Source organism: Prionailurus bengalensis, chromosome B4 (genome assembly GCF_016509475.1).
Source record: "Prionailurus bengalensis isolate Pbe53 chromosome B4, Fcat_Pben_1.1_paternal_pri, whole genome shotgun sequence".
In the NCBI taxonomy this organism is placed as follows: Eukaryota; Metazoa; Chordata; class Mammalia; order Carnivora; family Felidae; genus Prionailurus; species Prionailurus bengalensis.
In genome coordinates, this window is record NC_057358.1 from 132,937,028 (window position 1) to 132,952,389 (window position 15,362).

The 15,362-nt window shown below is 51.4% G+C and overlaps 2 protein-coding genes across 5 annotated transcripts; both read left to right on the forward strand.

The window, feature by feature from the left end:
- The first annotated feature begins 1,152 nt into the window (after positions 1-1,152).
- On the forward strand, positions 1,153-1,365 carry LOC122472783 (MIEF1 upstream open reading frame protein). The gene has a single exon (XM_043562657.1). It carries the CDS (start codon positions 1,153-1,155, stop codon positions 1,363-1,365), a length of 213 nt encoding a protein of 70 aa, XP_043418592.1.
- Positions 1,154-14,174, forward strand: MIEF1 (mitochondrial elongation factor 1). 4 transcript variants are annotated; one of them, XM_043562655.1, is made up of 6 exons: positions 1,367-1,479; positions 3,234-3,452; positions 7,341-7,491; positions 8,421-8,598; positions 8,802-9,064; positions 9,680-14,174. In XM_043562655.1, exons 3-6 carry the CDS (start codon positions 7,348-7,350, stop codon positions 10,484-10,486), a joined length of 1,392 nt encoding a protein of 463 aa, XP_043418590.1. In that variant the 5' UTR covers positions 1,367-1,479; positions 3,234-3,452; positions 7,341-7,347; the 3' UTR covers positions 10,487-14,174. The 4 variants fall into 4 exon arrangements, with proteins under 4 accessions (XP_043418587.1, XP_043418590.1, XP_043418586.1 ...); XM_043562652.1 differs by lacking the exons at positions 1,367-1,479; positions 3,234-3,452 and adding an exon at positions 1,154-1,261; XM_043562651.1 differs by lacking the exon at positions 3,234-3,452 and having other exon boundaries at positions 1,370-1,479.
- Positions 14,175-15,362: the final 1,188 nt, after the last annotated feature.

The window sequence follows — 15,362 nt, forward strand, 5'->3', positions numbered from 1 at the left end:
ATGTGCCGAGCGCTGTGCTGGGAAAGTTTGTAGAGCACCCCTGTCCTACGTGGTAAGGCCCCAGCGAATGGTAATTGTCCTTACAGACGCAGGCAGAGTTGGGGGCAGGAATGCAGCCCCCCTTTCCAGCTATGTGCCTGTGGGCAAGTTACTTCCCTGTGGGAGCTTCAGTTTCCCCCACTTAAAATGGGGATGAGGACGCTGGGGTTGTTGACAGAACGAGACGCGTTATTCTGTGGAATGTGCCTGAAACATGCCTGATACATAGTAAACCCTCCGTAAGTGTTCACTGTCAACGTTAGGACCCCTGACCACCTCCTAGGTTTCTTCATCTAAATGTAATGGATGACAAAGCATTTTATAAATGACACTCAGTATTTGTGTAAAGGTTCATTGTTACTGAAGGCAGATGGTGGCGGTTCACGCAAAACTAAATCTACTATTTATTGGGCTGGGGGCCACTAGTAATAGGCGGCCGTGATAGCGTGCTTCTTTGTAGGCGCCAAGCACTATTCTAGACCCATTTACATACATTAAGTCATTTAATCCTCGTACCAACCGAATGGGCAGAATACAGTCTTGCTCCTCGTACAAGTGGAGAACTGAGGTTAGCGCAGAGAGGTTAAGAAACTTGCCAGGGTAATCGCTGCATAAGCGGTGGTGCCAGGATTCAAGTGTGGCTGAGGGTCCTTGCCTTCAACCACTCTAGACCACCCCTCGTAGTGGAATTCTATTAGAGATGCTATATGTGCATTATCTCATGCAGTTCTCAAAATAACCCCATGTGGTAGGTACTCTTTAACATACAATGTCATCCGCATTTTTTTTTTTTTTACCACCGAGGAACCTGATGCTCAGAAGAGTTAAGTACGTTGCCCGGAATCATATGGCCGGTAAACGGCAGAGCCAGGATTCAAGCCGTGGCCCTTCAGCATAACCTGTACTTTCCCAGAGAGGACCCTGGGAGGCTGGGGTCTACTTCTAGCCCTGCCACTAAGTCATAATGTGACCTTGGGATCTCTGAGACCCAGATTAAGAACGCCTGCATTTTAGATAGTCTCTATATAGACCCTTCTATCGTTAATTCTGATTCTAGGCTTCTGTTTTTTCCTTTCTGTTTATAGCTTGACGCCCAGCCCCCGCCAGTCCCCCATGGCCCCATGGAGCCGAGAGGCGGTGCTCAGTCTGTACCGGGCCCTGCTGCGCCAGGGTCGAGAGCTTCGCTACACTGATCGAGACTTCTATCTTGCCTCCATCCGCCGTGAGTTCCGGAAAAACCAGAAGCTAGAGGATCCTGAGGCCCGGGAGAGGCAGCTGGAAAAGGGCCTGGTCTTCCTCCACAGCAAATTGGGGGGGATTATTTAGGATTCCCTCCTTTCCCCTCTCCTCCTAATTCCAAGGGAACGAGTTCAAAGGTGTCTTCATAGACACTCCTGCTCTTTCCCATCCCTACCTCACAGATGCAGTAAGCAGTCTCAGGTAGGTAGACGCTTAATCCTGTAGGTTTCTTTCTTTCTTTTTCTTTTTTCTTTTTGATGCAGGGGGCCAGGAGAGGGGACAGTTTCTTTTCAGTGACCATAGTCTTTCAGTCATTAGAAATCAATGGAGGAATTAGAGACATTAACAGAAGTAGGTTTCCTTATTGAGAAAAAAATAGGCCTTGCGTTTCAAGGCCCGCCAGGATAAAATTATTGTCACCATTTTATTTCCTGGAACATTTTACTTCTGAAAATGTTACAGAAGATCCTGGTTAGAAGTATTAGAGCTCAGTTCCAGGCTGGCTCACTCTCAGTGGATTGCGTTACCTTATGGGTCAAGATCACGTTCCCCAGACATGACTATATTCTGTTACAACACGGCTTACAAAGCAAGCATAGTGTGTGTGGACTTCAAGGGACCGTGTCTGGGTTCAAATCCTGGCTCTGGTGCTAATAGCGGTGGGACTTAGGGCAAATCACTAGACTTTTCCAAGCTCCCATCTCCTCGTTTATAACGGAGAGAACAGTACCTACTTTGTGCGGTCATTTTGAGAATCCAGTGAGACTGCGCACACACAGCACTTGGAATGGTGCTCAGTAGGTGGTAGGTCAGCTCTGTTTACTCCTGATAACCAGTGTTAACAAGAAGTCCCTCTATAACCTAGTGATTATATTTAGTTCGGCAACTTTTCCAGAGGGCCTTCTATGGCCCTGGCATGTCCGGCAGGCTCTGGGATAAAGGTGAACGATACGGTTCATCAAGGGACTTGGTCTGATGTGGAGATGAACGGAACGTAATTCCAGGGGGAGCGACTCTGTGCCAGGGGGTCACATAAAGAGCTTAGAGATGGGGACGAGGACGTAATTCTGCCTGAGGAGGGAGGTGGTGGGGGGGGTCATAGGTGGCTATAGAAAAGGGCCGTTTGAGGTCCGCCTCAAATGAGAAATAGAAGCTTGCCATGCAGACGGCCACGAACGGGCAAATATGGCGGTGGGAACGGTAGTCTGGAAACTGGAGTCTGCTGTGGCGGGCACAGCACGCCTGTGAGGCGAGTGGCAGGAGTTGAGGCCGGGCCGAGTCTGCAAGGAGACTGACCCCCCCTGGCGAAGAGATTGTGACATCCGATAGGAGGGGGACGGTCACAGCTCTGGAAAGCAGGGGAATGGCACAGAAGAGGGATCGTGGCAGTGGCCGTGCGGAGAACAAGCTGCTGATGAGAGAGCGGAGGCAGCAAGTCCGGCCGGACGACCCTGAGCGACTGGGGTGGTGGGGCAGCTGCGCTTCCATAGTGTGCGCGGCAGCGGGGCTCGGTGGCCAGTTGGCTGAGGCTGGAGGCAGAGAGAGAAAAGAAGGACAACTGGGGTATAAGGCTTGCCGGCTGGGCGGCTGGGCGAGGGTGCTGTTTTCCATAGAGGGGGAAAGTGGGCGGGGGGAGCGGGGAGCCTTATGTAACGGCTTCCGGTTCTCCTCAGCCACTTAGGTTGACTGCAGACTTGAGGCCACTTAGGTTGACTGCCTTCGGCAGGGGAGGGCCCGGGGAGGGTTGATGCCCGTGGGAGCCTGCCTGCGCCGGGAAGGGTGGCGGATCCGAAAGAGAAATCGTTACTGAGTCTCTGTCCATCTGTTTTCCCTGTGAGTTGGGTTACAGATTGCCTTCACCACCTCCTCAAAAAACCAGAAATCCGCCCCCCCCCCCCCCATAGGGTTAACGGCTCATTTGTGCCGCAGATACGATATGATCTATGTGTCAACAGTGCTGGCCCTTGGGACACGGCAGTGAATGTGCCAAAATGCCTCCAAGAAGGTTAAGGTCTTCTGGCTCATAAGATGTGAACGAGGCGGGGTGGCAGGCCTTAGGACTCCTCTGCACTACTCTCCGGCAGACGAGCTCTGGGTTCGGATTCTGGCCGCGCCGCTTACTGACGCGATAACCTTGGGCCGGTGACTCAACCTCTGCCTCCGCTTCTCCGTCTGTACGTTGGCGGTAACACTGTGACCCCACGGTGGCGGCCTAAGGATTCGGGAATTAACACGTGTAACGTGCCCGGCACGGTGCCTCAGCGAGTGTCAGTTGGCCTCGCGTGCGCTCGAGCCAGACATGTTGACGTCCTGTGGCTTTCTCAAGTAAGAGAAGTTGAAATTTTCACGGTTCTGTGCGGTCTGCCTCCGAAGCTGCAGGGCCACCGTTACGCCTCATCCCCGCTCCATCGGGGCAGTGAGTACGTCCGTTCCCGTTTTTGTACCTGGGGCGACAGGTTGAATAACTGGCCCGGAAATGTCACCGGCGCTGAGACCTTCCATCCCCAGCCCTGCCTGCCATGTCAGTGCTCCTCCTCCTTCTTTGTCCTCTTCTTTTCGAAAAGCGTTTTCGTTAGTTTGTAGTGTAGAGCTCAGTAGCAGTAAGAGTATTCACACCGTCGGGGCACTCGCGGGGCTCAGTTGGTTAAGCACCTGACTCTTGATCTCGGCTCCGGTCACGGTCTCGCGGTTCCTGGGATCAGGCCTCACGTCGGGCTCCGTGCCGACTGTGTGGAGCCTGCTTGGGACTGTCTCTCCCTCTCTCTGCCCCTTCCCTGCTCATGGGCACGTGCTCGCTCGCTCTCTCTCAAAATAAATAGACAAACTTAAAAAAAAAAAAAAAAAAAAAAGAATATTCACATTGTTGCATAACAGATCTCCAAAACGTTTTCATCTTGAAAAACTGAAACTCTAAACCCAGTAACCAATAGTTCTCTTCCTTGATGGCACTGAGGAGCCAGGCTCCCCCAGCCCCCACCCCCCACCCCCCTCCCCCTTCCCCGTCATGCCAGGTGGATTCTTGTGTCCTAATAGGCAGGCTAAGCCACAGAACCTGAGTAGACAGTGTACGGTAGATAAGCAGTCTCGACTGAAACAAGTTAGGTTTTAGAACAAGAGCTTTTATCTCGCTGTTGAAGCTCATGGACATACTCTCTTCTCCCTGGTCACCGGTGGCATCACCTGGTCCACAGATGGGGGGAGCGCACGGCACTAGATAAGGGAGAGCCTTCTCACAAGCTGCCAACTTAATGGTCTGGGTCTGAAGTGTGGGAGAGCATCAGTGTGAGCTTTAGAGGCCATTTCTTAGCTCTATCTCAGAAGGTAGGATGTAACTGAGAGGACAGTCTGGATTGCTGCCTGCCTTCTGGAAGGTGACCTTTTGTCCTGTGAATGGAAGTCGTAAAAGACTTCATGATAGCTCGTACTTGTGGGGTACTCTTCCAGTTTATAAAGCGTTCACATTCAGTATTGTTGTAGATGTTTTTTTCCTCACTACAACCTTCTGATTCAGGCCACGTGGGGGTAGTTATCCCCTTTTCATAGCTGGGGTGGTTAAGTAACTTAGGGAGGTCACTCAGCTAATAAGTCGGGGCTCAAAGGCAAGTACTTGTCCTCAGAGTTGCCGGCTTGAGAACTCAGGCTCTTTTCTGTTATGCCACATCACTGCTTCGTTCTTACCAGTCATCAGATGGGCCCTGGGTTAAATGGCCCGGGGAGGCTCCTTCTGGCTTTCACTTGGGTGGAGGACATCCCCTTCTGGTCCTGCTGCCTCACGTTCAAGGAGGTGCCTGCAACCAGTGTTTCTATTATAAACATATCAGTAAAGGTTCTTTTGTTTAAAAGAAAGAAAATGGGCGTGTGGGTGGATCAGTCAGTTAAGCGTCCAACTCTTGATCTGGGCTCAAGTCTTGATGTTCCAGTTTGTGGGATTGAGCCCCACGTCGGGCTTTGCACTGATAGTGCGGAGTCTGCTTGGGATTCTGTGTCTCCTCTCTCTGCCCCTTTCTTGCTCTCTTTCTCAAAAACTAACTAAATAAAAAGAAAACACTGGTCATTGTTATGTGTGGAGAACACATATGTGTAAAGTTGTGCTCTGTCCTGATTGAATTACTCTGCTTTGGCCAAGTTTGATCTGTGCCATCTCTGTCTCAGTGGCCACTGGAGGGACGATGAGTAGTGTTGTTCCCTGACCCCACCTGTAATGTATAGTTTAACTCTTCCCCTTGGCCTTGCTTGCTCTGTGCAAGTGGGAATGTATTTCATTTGGCCAAGTAGTCTCCCTTATGTCCCTAAGCCCGAAGCTTCTGTTGACTGGAAAAGGTAGAGAAAAGTGCCACCAAAGTTGTGAACTCTGGTTAGGGAAAAATATTTTTGGACTTGACAATGACTCTTAGTTAACTCAGTTGCTGGAAGTAGTAGAGTCAGAAACATTTTCCCTCCCCTTCCCTTCCCTTCCCTTCCCTTCCCTTCCCTTCCCTTGGCCGGGGAGGATAGAGGCAAGGGCCAGGAGAGGTGAAGCCAGCAATACCTAGTTGTAGCGGTATTAGAAAGAAGGTTACTGGGCGTCTGGATGGCTTAGTCGGTTAAGCGTCTGACTTTGGCTTATGTCATGATCTTGCGGTTCATGGGTTCGAGCCCCGTGTCGGGCTCTGTGCTGACAGCTCGGAGCCTGGAGCCTGCTTCCGATTCTGTGTCTCCCTCATTCTCTGCCCTTTCCCCATTCATGCTCTGTCTCTGTCTCAAAACTAAACATTTAAAAAAGAAAGAAAGAAAGAAAGAAGGTTACTTACACTGGAAGATGCACCCAGGGATCCTGTCTCTGTCTCCTCCCATCCTGGACATGTTGGGACCCTGAGTGGTGCACAGCTGGCTTTCCCTGTGTAATTCCTGGGGTGCTGGACGCGGGAGGTCGGAGAGTAGCAGTGGTAAGAGCAGCGCTCAGATCTGCACCGCTTTGCCATCCTTCCTCTGTGTCGGACCCACGGTTCTCACGGGCCAATGTGGGGACGCGGGGAACTTCAGTCAGGATGACTTCATTGTTGCCAGGGAGCAAGTGTGTGCTCCCCTTGCCGGAGCTCTGTACGAGAGGCCGCCTCTTTGGTCTTGAGCCCATGAGCTCCTTTTTAGTTCATTTTTCAAGTGCATTTGGGTAGATGGGTGTGTGTGTGTGTGTGTGTGTGTGTGTGTGTGTGTGTGTGTGTGTTTTCCCAGTTAACAGCCAAGCCTACAGCGTCCTTGGGGTTTACACTCCGTGTCACCGTGCCAGCCTCACCTGAACTCCTTGTGCCCCCCCACCACCCGAACACTTTCCCCAAGAAGCAAAGCATTTGTCAAGTGGGAGTGTCCACAGAGTTATTTTTCCCTTTGGACCTTTCTCATGTGTGGACTTGAGGTTATGTCTCCGTGTGCAGTAGTCTGGTCCATGTTAATTATTATTTTTTTAACGGTTTATTTTTTTTGCAGAAAGTAGAGTGGGAAAGTTTGGTGTGGGTAAAGGTGACTCTGCCACTCCCTGTCTCTGGGACCTCTGGCAGGTCACCTCCCTATGTGTGAAGTGACGCCATGGGACTGGATGAGAATCTGCTAACCTAGTCTATTAGGTTAGACCTTCTCAGGTCTCACCTTACAGGAAGTGGTAGCCAAAGGATCAAAACAATCTATGCTACCATGGTGGGAAGGGAGAGGGAGAAGGTTGAAGTGCATGGTAGGGTAATATAATATAATATAATATAATATAATATAATATAATATAATATAAGAAGGGATTGATGGACACTGAGCTAAGGCTTTCTCTTTCTACAACCTCAGTAGATTGGTGGAGAGATTTTGTTCACAATGAGCGTGATCCATTCTTCCCGCCCCCCCCTTGCATATGCAGATATGTCATGGGGCGTGGAATCTCTCCCTTGACCCTAGAGCATGCAGGCTAGAGGCGGGAGGATTTGGGTTGCTGGAATTCATAGAATGCCCTGTCCCTACTGCGGCGTGGCCTGATGGGGGAGGGAGGAGGGGTGGCTCTTGAGTCCCAGGTGGTGATGGCTGTGTTCTGACTTCGTCCTCAGGTGAGAGATGGCAGGCTCTGGTGAGCGCAAAGGCAAGAAGGATGACAATGGCATCGGCACGGCCATTGATTTCGTGCTCTCCAATGCCCGGCTGGTGCTGGGGGTGGGCGGAGCAGCCATGCTGGGCATCGCCACACTGGCAGTTAAGCGGGTAAGTGGGCGCAGCCAGGGCCAGGGGTGGGGGAGGCTGCCTCTGTAAAGTGGAGCTGACCTTGAATGAGCCTCGGATACTGCTAATGGGGGCGTAACCTGGAAATCTGACATTGTTAGATGAGCCCATAGGAGAACTCAGCAAGTCTACTTCTAGGACTCCGCCCTGAAGAAATCGGTGGCAATACAAATAAATCTATCCCAGTGAGTAAACAACTACAAGTAACCCAAATGCCCTTCCTTAACTCCCTGATTTGAAATAGCAACACTCCCACCACATACACACTTCCTATTTCCCTTTTCTACTTTATTTTTCTTAACATCTGTCTCTGACTGCGTATGTCACATTTAACTTGTTTATTACATATTGCCTGTATCCTTCCACCGCACTGCAGACTCATGCGGGCAGGGATTGGGTCTCTGTGTTTTACTGCTTGACTCTGTGCACCTAGAACAACGCCTGGCATGTAGGAGCCACTCGGTAAATATCCGTTAAATAAATGAATCCGTGTTCAACATTATGGTACGTTCATAAGGTACAATGCTGAATAGTCAGAAAAGGTACATAGTGTTGACCACTGGGTTCGTTTTCAGTGACAGTGGGGAGATGATAAAAAGGATGAGTGAAAAAAATCCAATTTCGCAAGTACACGTAGAGTAGGATCCTAAGTATATACCTACATATTTCCCAGCAGGAGCCAGACCAAAATATTAACAGTCGTGTCTGTGTTGTGTCCTTATGGTAGATCTGTTTCTTGTTTGCATCATTTAGTATTTCCCGAGATTCTCTGCACAGAGCACAGTGTTCCATAATCTAGAGTAAAACTAAAGTTATTGAAAAACAGTAGTCGAACCCCCTAGGGCAGAGCTGCTGAGAAGAAGGGAAACGGAGGCAGGAAGCTTCCTATGCCGCGGCCTCTGCTATTTCAGATGTACGATAGGGCGATCAGTGCCCCTACCAGCCCCACCCGCCTGAGCCATTCAGGGAAGAGGAGCTGGGAAGAACCGAACTGGATGGGCTCGCCCCGACTGCTGAATAAAGAAATGAAGACAGGCCTGAGCCGGTCCCTGCAGACCCTTCCCACAGACTCCTCAGCCTTTGATGCAGGTGAGGACAAGGCCCCCGCCCCTCCGGGGCCTCTCTCTGGGTGCTCAGTGCCGCCCCCGCTTTCAGCAGACCTTTCTTGAGCGCCCGTGTGCCAGGCACCGCGCTCACACTTTCGTGCCGGGCCCTCCTTTCCGGGGCCGAGGCAGCTGTGGACTGAGCGAGCGCGGGAAGAGCTCATGTGCCTCTCTCTCTTGCCTTGGCAGATACATTCTGCCCGCCCCGGCCCAAGCCATTGGCCAGGAAGGGCCAGGTAGACTTGAAGAAGTCACGGCTCCGCATGTCCCTGCAGGAGAAACTTCTTACTTACTACCGGAACCGGGCGGCCATCCCTGCTGGCGAGCAGGCTCGGGCCAAGCAAGCTGCCGTGGACATATGTGCCGAGCTCCGGAGCTTCCTGCGGGCCAAGTTGCCGGACATGCCGCTCCGGGACATGTACCTGAGTGGCAGCCTCTATGACGACCTACAGGTACCAAGGTGGTTCTCACGAAGGGTAGGGTCGGGTGCTGACCAGGATGCTTTTCCGGGGGCGCCTGGGGGGGGCTCAGTCAGTTGAGCGTCGGACTTCGGCTCAAGTCACGGTCTCACAGTTCGTGAATTCGAGCCCGGAGTCGGGCTCTGTGCTGACAGCGCGGAGCCTGCTTCGGATCCTCTGTCTCCCGCGCCCCGCCCCCGCCACCCTCCCCGGCTTATGTGCGCACGAGCGCTCTTCACGCTCTCTCTCAAAAAAAATAGTGAAACATTTAAAACAAAAAAAGCCGTTTCTCAAGAGTGCTCTTGGTACAGAAGATCGGTGTCCCAGGCGTGCCAGAAAGACTGAAGTCTTGGGTCTTACTGTTTCTGAAGTCCACCTGCTGCCGTAGCCCTTGTCGTGTCTTCCTGAACCCTTGCTGTTTTTTCAGTTTTTTTTTTTTCTTTTTTCTTTTTCTTATTCTGACAGACCGGGGTTCAAATCCTTGCTCTGAACGAATTCGTCGTTTCCTTTATTGTTGGGGGAATACAAGATGGTGGGACCTGTGTTCGGGGAAAGTTCTCTCTTGAGCAGATTAAATCCCTCAAAACCTTTTTAATTGTGCTCCAACAGGTGGTGACAGCTGACCACATCCAACTCATCGTGCCCCTGGTGCTGGAGCAGAACCTGTGGTCGTGTATCCCTGGTGAGGACACCATCATGAATGTCCCCGGCTTCTGCCTGGTTCGCCGTGAGAACCCGGAGTATTTTCCTCGTGGTAGCAGCTACTGGGACCGCTGCGTAGTAGGGGGCTACCTTTCCCCCAAGACGGTGGCAGACACATTTGAGAAGGTAGTGGCTGGCTCCATCAACTGGCCAGCCATAGGGTCCCTCTTGGACTACGTGATCCGACCGGCACCGCCCCCAGAAGCCCTGACTTTGGAAGTGCAGTATGAGCGCGACAAGCATCTCGTCATTGACTTCCTGCCGTCGGTGACCCTCGGCGACACCGTCTTGGTAGCCAGACCACACCGGCTGGCCCAGTATGACAACCTGTGGCGGCTGAGCCTGCGGCCCGCAGAGACGGCACGCCTGCGGGCTCTGGACCAGGCCGACTCGGGCTGCCGATCTCTGTGCCTCAAGATCCTCAAGGCCATATGCAAGTCCACTCCGGCTCTGGGCCACCTCACTGCCAGCCAGCTCACCAACGTCATCCTCCACTTGGCCCAGGAGGAGGCTGACTGGTCTCCAGATATGTTGGCCGACCGATTCCTGCAGGCCTTGAGGGGACTCATCAGCTACCTAGAGGCCGGAGTCCTGCCCAGTGCCCTGAACCCCAAGGTGAACTTGTTTGCAGAGCTCACTCCTGAAGAAATAGATGAATTGGGATATACTCTCTATTGCTCCTTGTCTGAGCCGGAGGTGCTGCTGCACACGTAGGGCAGGTGAAGGCCAAAGTGGACGTCAGGCGGTCAGACCCGGGCTTCTCCGTTAGAAACACGTGGCTGCACAGCTGGTGCCTCACAGGGTCCCTAGGTGCCTCCTATCTTGCTGGTCATCGCCCCGGTCACTTCATGCTGATTAGAATGCCGTCTCTTTGCCTCTTTTCTCACCCAGCCCTTTCTATTTTTGTTACCAAACACTGTGCTCCTACTCCTCCCCGCCCCCTTGCTCCAGGCTGACTTTTCTGGAATGAATTGAGAAGGTGAAGCACTGGCCTGACCTGAGCTGCTGTTTTGCAATTTGGCCCAGGTTTTCTGCTCCTGTCTGCCCTTTGGCCTGTTTTCTTTCCAGTGTCGCCTCTGTCTGTTCCTCTTGTTCACGCCTTCTGTTTTGCTTTTCTCCCTGGAGCATATCTGCCCCGTCAAGATGTTGCCTTTGAGTTGAATGTCACCGAAGAGTTCCGATCGGCACGTTTCCGAGCCGAGCTCTGCAGAGTGAGCGCTCAGACGCTATTTAGAATTTCTGGGGTTAAAACCGGGAAAAGAGCTGGCTCTTGACCCAGGTTCCTGGAGAAGCAGCCTACGTCCTGACCAGCTCAGATTCCTAAGTGCTGAGAAGGTCCCTCCTGGGAACACGGTTACTGACCCACGCAGGAGTGAGGCTCAAGATAAACTGGATGCAAAGTTGCCTGGAGATTGTGTTTTTTAGTGGCCATCTGTGAGGGTGCCGCGGGGGAGCTGGAGGTGGTGAGGGGGGCCTGGGGAGGGTGCGTGTGCCTGGTGTCTAGACCTCCCCTTTGGCTGGTCCAGATCAGCTGCGAGAGCGGAGTGGCAGGAGGACAGGAGGAGGACGAGGGAGGGAAGGGGCTGCCTGCCGGGGCACCGCCCCCCCCTGCACAAGTGCTGTTGTTCAGCCCCTTCCTTGCTTGTTGCCAATTAGGACGAAGCCTTCGAGGACACAGCCTTGGGGGAGGTTGACAGGTGTCTGAACACTAAGTGGAAAATCCAGTCACCAGTCGAGGCTTGGTGACCGAGTTTCTCCCCCATCAGGCCCCGCCCCTCTAGGATGCTGCCTCAGAGCAGGAACCGGCCCAAAGCCAGCCCTTCCTTCCCCAGCTTCTGCCACAGGAACGTGAGAGCTGTGCGTGCCGAGCCCCCAAGGCACCGTCGAAGGGCGAGCAGACTTGCGCCGACCTCTTCCCCGTCCTGTCTCAGCCCGCTCCTGGGGAGACTGGTGCTACCTAGGGAGAGAGTTCGTGGATAAAACACGGGGGGGGGGGGGGGGGTGCGGTGCAGCTTGCTCCACCCCCTCTTATTTCCAGCTGCTAAAACTGCGCTGTGTGTATTGCAAAGTATCCTGAGGGTGGGGAGGAGTGTTTGATACACGACGTCTGTGCGTCTTGTGTTGTGCTTTTGTCCTGTCCGTGGCAAGAAGCCAGTAATAATTGTTTCTGATCTGCCCATCCAGTATTTCGTTCTCCCATCAACTTTTATTATTTTTTCTATTCTTCCTACCTCTCCTTCGGTGAGATTCTGGTGAAGCTCTCCACAGCTGTCTCGTTCTTTCCCAACGACAGCAGCATGAAATGACTCTAAATAGCATTGAACCCTCAACTACCTTTGAATTTAGGGTAGACGGTCCTGCCCCCTTCTTGTCATGGGTTAGGAGGGTGAACTAGGGTTAACCTCGATTCTGTTGGGAAAAATTTCCTGCTCCTCTCTATGTATGCAGAGGTTCCTTAAAGTGGTTCAGCTCTTTCATTTGTATGAAGCTCCTGAGAGAGAATGAAACATAAAAAGCCCGGAACCCTGAGAGAGATTCTCCACCCTGGCTGTTCATCAGAGTCAAATTAGGGTTTAAAGGAAATCTCTGTGCCTGAGTGCTGCCCTCGGGGACTGGCCTGGAGGGGATGGGGTGGAGCTGACCTTGGTGGTTCCAGAGCACGGAGCTCGCTTCTCGGATCCATTAGGGGGAAAGGAGAGGGGAGGCTGCAAAAGAGTGGGTTAGTCTTCATTGAGGTAAAGCAGTCGGTTTTCCCAATGTATTATAGAGTCTAGTTTTCTCAAGCTGGCATCTCTGACCAAATGGCATGTAAAGCATTGGAAGGAGAGCTGGAAAGAAAGAAAAGATTTTAAAGACTTAAGCCCAGATTATCAAAGCCAAGTGTAACTGCCATTTGGTTTTATCTCTTTTCTTAAAGAGCAACACAAGGGCATCTCTGTCTCTTAACTGTGTTTCACAAAACCAAAAACCGTGGCTTTCCCATTTCACAAGCAAGAACCACCTGGAAGTCCTCAGGAACAAGAAGCAGTGGAAATTCTTGGCCCTGGTCCTAGTGGGTTTGGTGACTGAGACTGGGCAAGCCTTGTAAAACGTGGAAGATTGTCCAGTGTGTTGAGGTTCTTGGATGGAAGAGGACAACATTCTGCACCCCCTCCCAATTGTTTTGATCTTTGGGGAAGGACGTCGTGCCTTTCCCCACCACTCTCCTGCCTGTGTACCCAGTAGCTCCCACCTTTGCCTGAAGTCATGGCACCAGCTCCTACTCTGGAAATTGTTTTGCACCATTTATGTTAGCAAACCACAGTTAGCCTAATGCTTAAAAATATACTCATTGTCTCGAAAGCATAATCCATTCCAAAGTATATTTCGATTTTTTCCCTGGTGCCCCTTCCTGAAAAATGAGTTCAGGATAACAGTATTTTTATGATATGCTTTGTCATGACTGTTTTCCCCCTTCAAATAAATGATCAAAGTTAACGTTTGGAAAAGCTGTGTCGAGGCCTACGGTCTTTCCTCCTGGGTCTCGGCCCCTGCTGGTCTCCCTGTTCACATCCCAGATTAGCTGATTTTGCTCCCTTGTACTCCAACTTGAGAACTCCCATGGTTTTGACAAGGAATTAGCTTCATGATCACAATCTCCTGGAGAGGCCCCAGCAGGGGTTCTGTAAGTAGGGAAAACCTGCATTGTGTTGGAGTCCTCTGCCTTAGCCTGTCTTCCTTGAGGCTGTGACCTTGCCTGGAAACTTGTGTTCACAGGGTTTCTTAGTACTCTGCTCTTCCTGCTAAAGGTCCAGGCCAAAGACAATGGTAAGGGACACTTAAGACTCGATCTGTTAGGCTGCGGCCCTTTTAGACACTGCTGGTTCTCAGTGGCCAAAATACTAGGTGAGTTTTTTGGTTTTTGTTTTTTAAGTTTATTTTTGAGAGAGCAGAAGCAGGGACAGAGGATCTGAAGTGGGCTCAGCGCTGACAGCGGAGAGCCCCATGCGGGGCTTGAACTCCTGGGCTGTGAGATCACGACCTGAGCTGAAGTCACACACACAACCAACCGAGCCACCCGGGTGCCCCCCCAGATGTGGGTTCCGAGGTGGAGTCCAGCGTGTTTACCTTTTCGTTCAGATCACCTTGTAGTCTTTAAATTCTTGGTCCCTGAGGCCAAATCCACAACTTGCCTTCCAGTCACTTGCCTGCCCTTCAGTAGCAGTTGATACATTCAGCTGGTAGATTTGGAATCAGTCACTGGTCTTTGTGTCCCACCTTGGCTAGGTCCACATAGAAGTAGCTTCGCCCTGAGACCTGGGGAATTGCTATCTTTTATTCTCCTTGAGGGAGGAAGTAAAGCTGGGGGAAATGATGTCCTTCCACAGCATGGAAAGAAAAAATAAAAATCTCCTTTCCCACAGCGTTGACTTGTGTGTGGTATGAAACATTTTCCTACAGGAGCGGTACTGGTTCTCCAGTCTCGGCTAGAACCTCGGAAGTGCTTGATCTGGGTCTCCAGGATAGAATGGATGGGACAGGTTGCCCCTGGAGCCATTCATCAATGACCTCTGCAGTGTCAAAACTGGGGCAACATTACTTTCTTTAATTCTCAACCTCCTGCCTAGTCATCTGTAAGGACGCACTGACAGGTCTCTTGACACACGCCCCATGGGTTCTTCGGTACACCTTGGAAGACTTGTGTAATGGTTCAGGGATACTTAAGTGCCTTTGCACGTAAGACTAGACTTTATATCTTGACATCTGTGATTTCTCCAAAGCAATACAAAAACCATACTTTGCAATATGCTTTACATATACCAGTTGTTGGTTTCATCAACTCAATAAATACTAGTAGTCCTCTGAGGAAGCAGGATGATAAAAGGAAAATGGGGAGTGGGGACTGGGAGGTCAGGAGCAGAAGACCTGAGTTCTAATAATAGTAATAACCATTTATTGAGCATTTATCAGCACTTTGCTCAATGCTTTCCATACATAATCTTACTTCATTCTAAGCATAAAGATACTCATCATTAGCCTCATTTCACAGATGAGGAAACTGGCTCAGCAAGGATAACTTGCGTAACCAAAATGTCTCAGCCACTAAATGGAAGAGCCAGGATCCTTTTGGAGTTGCCTCTAAAATCTGTCTTCTAAGCCCTACCCCATACTGCCTCCACGGAAAGCTGTGTGGCTTTGGGCCACACACCTCATCGCATTAGTTCGGTTTGCTGTTGTAAAGAAATCGTTGGGCTAGACGGAATCAAAGCAGTGAACGGACAAGGACAGCGCTCCCCACGTTTTTTGACCTCACAGCCTTGCTACAGATAATTCTATGGCCCACCGAAAGGGAGGCAGAAACTTAAGGTTTCTGCCCCCACAGGGCCTGACTGGGGAAGGGGACTGGAGGATGGTGAAGAGCTTTCTTGGCACACTTCGTAGCTCCCCGATAGAGAGCAAAATGCAAGCCCTACCCTGGACCGCTGCTTCCGAACACACGAACCCTCCTGCCCCCCGCAAGTGGGCGTGGGTTTTCAAGCTTCTCTCATTAGCGGCATTAGGCTGAGAAGTGGTTAGGTTACACCGGGCAGTCCAGAATTGGGCGTTAACT

Bases quoted from the DNA above. Each gene is read 5' to 3' on its own strand.
- LOC122472783 (XM_043562657.1), top strand. From the start codon at position 1,153: ATGGCCCCATGGAGCCGAGAGGCGGTGCTCAGTCTGTACCGGGCCCTG.
- MIEF1 (XM_043562652.1), top strand. From the start codon at position 7,348: ATGGCAGGCTCTGGTGAGCGCAAAGGCAAGAAGGATGACAATGGCATC. The intron at 8,599-8,801 runs GTGAGGACAAGG...TTGCCTTGGCAG, and splicing joins CTCCTCAGCCTTTGATGCAG to ATACATTCTGCCCGCCCCGG. The intron at 9,065-9,679 runs GTACCAAGGTGG...GTGCTCCAACAG, and splicing joins GCCTCTATGACGACCTACAG to GTGGTGACAGCTGACCACAT.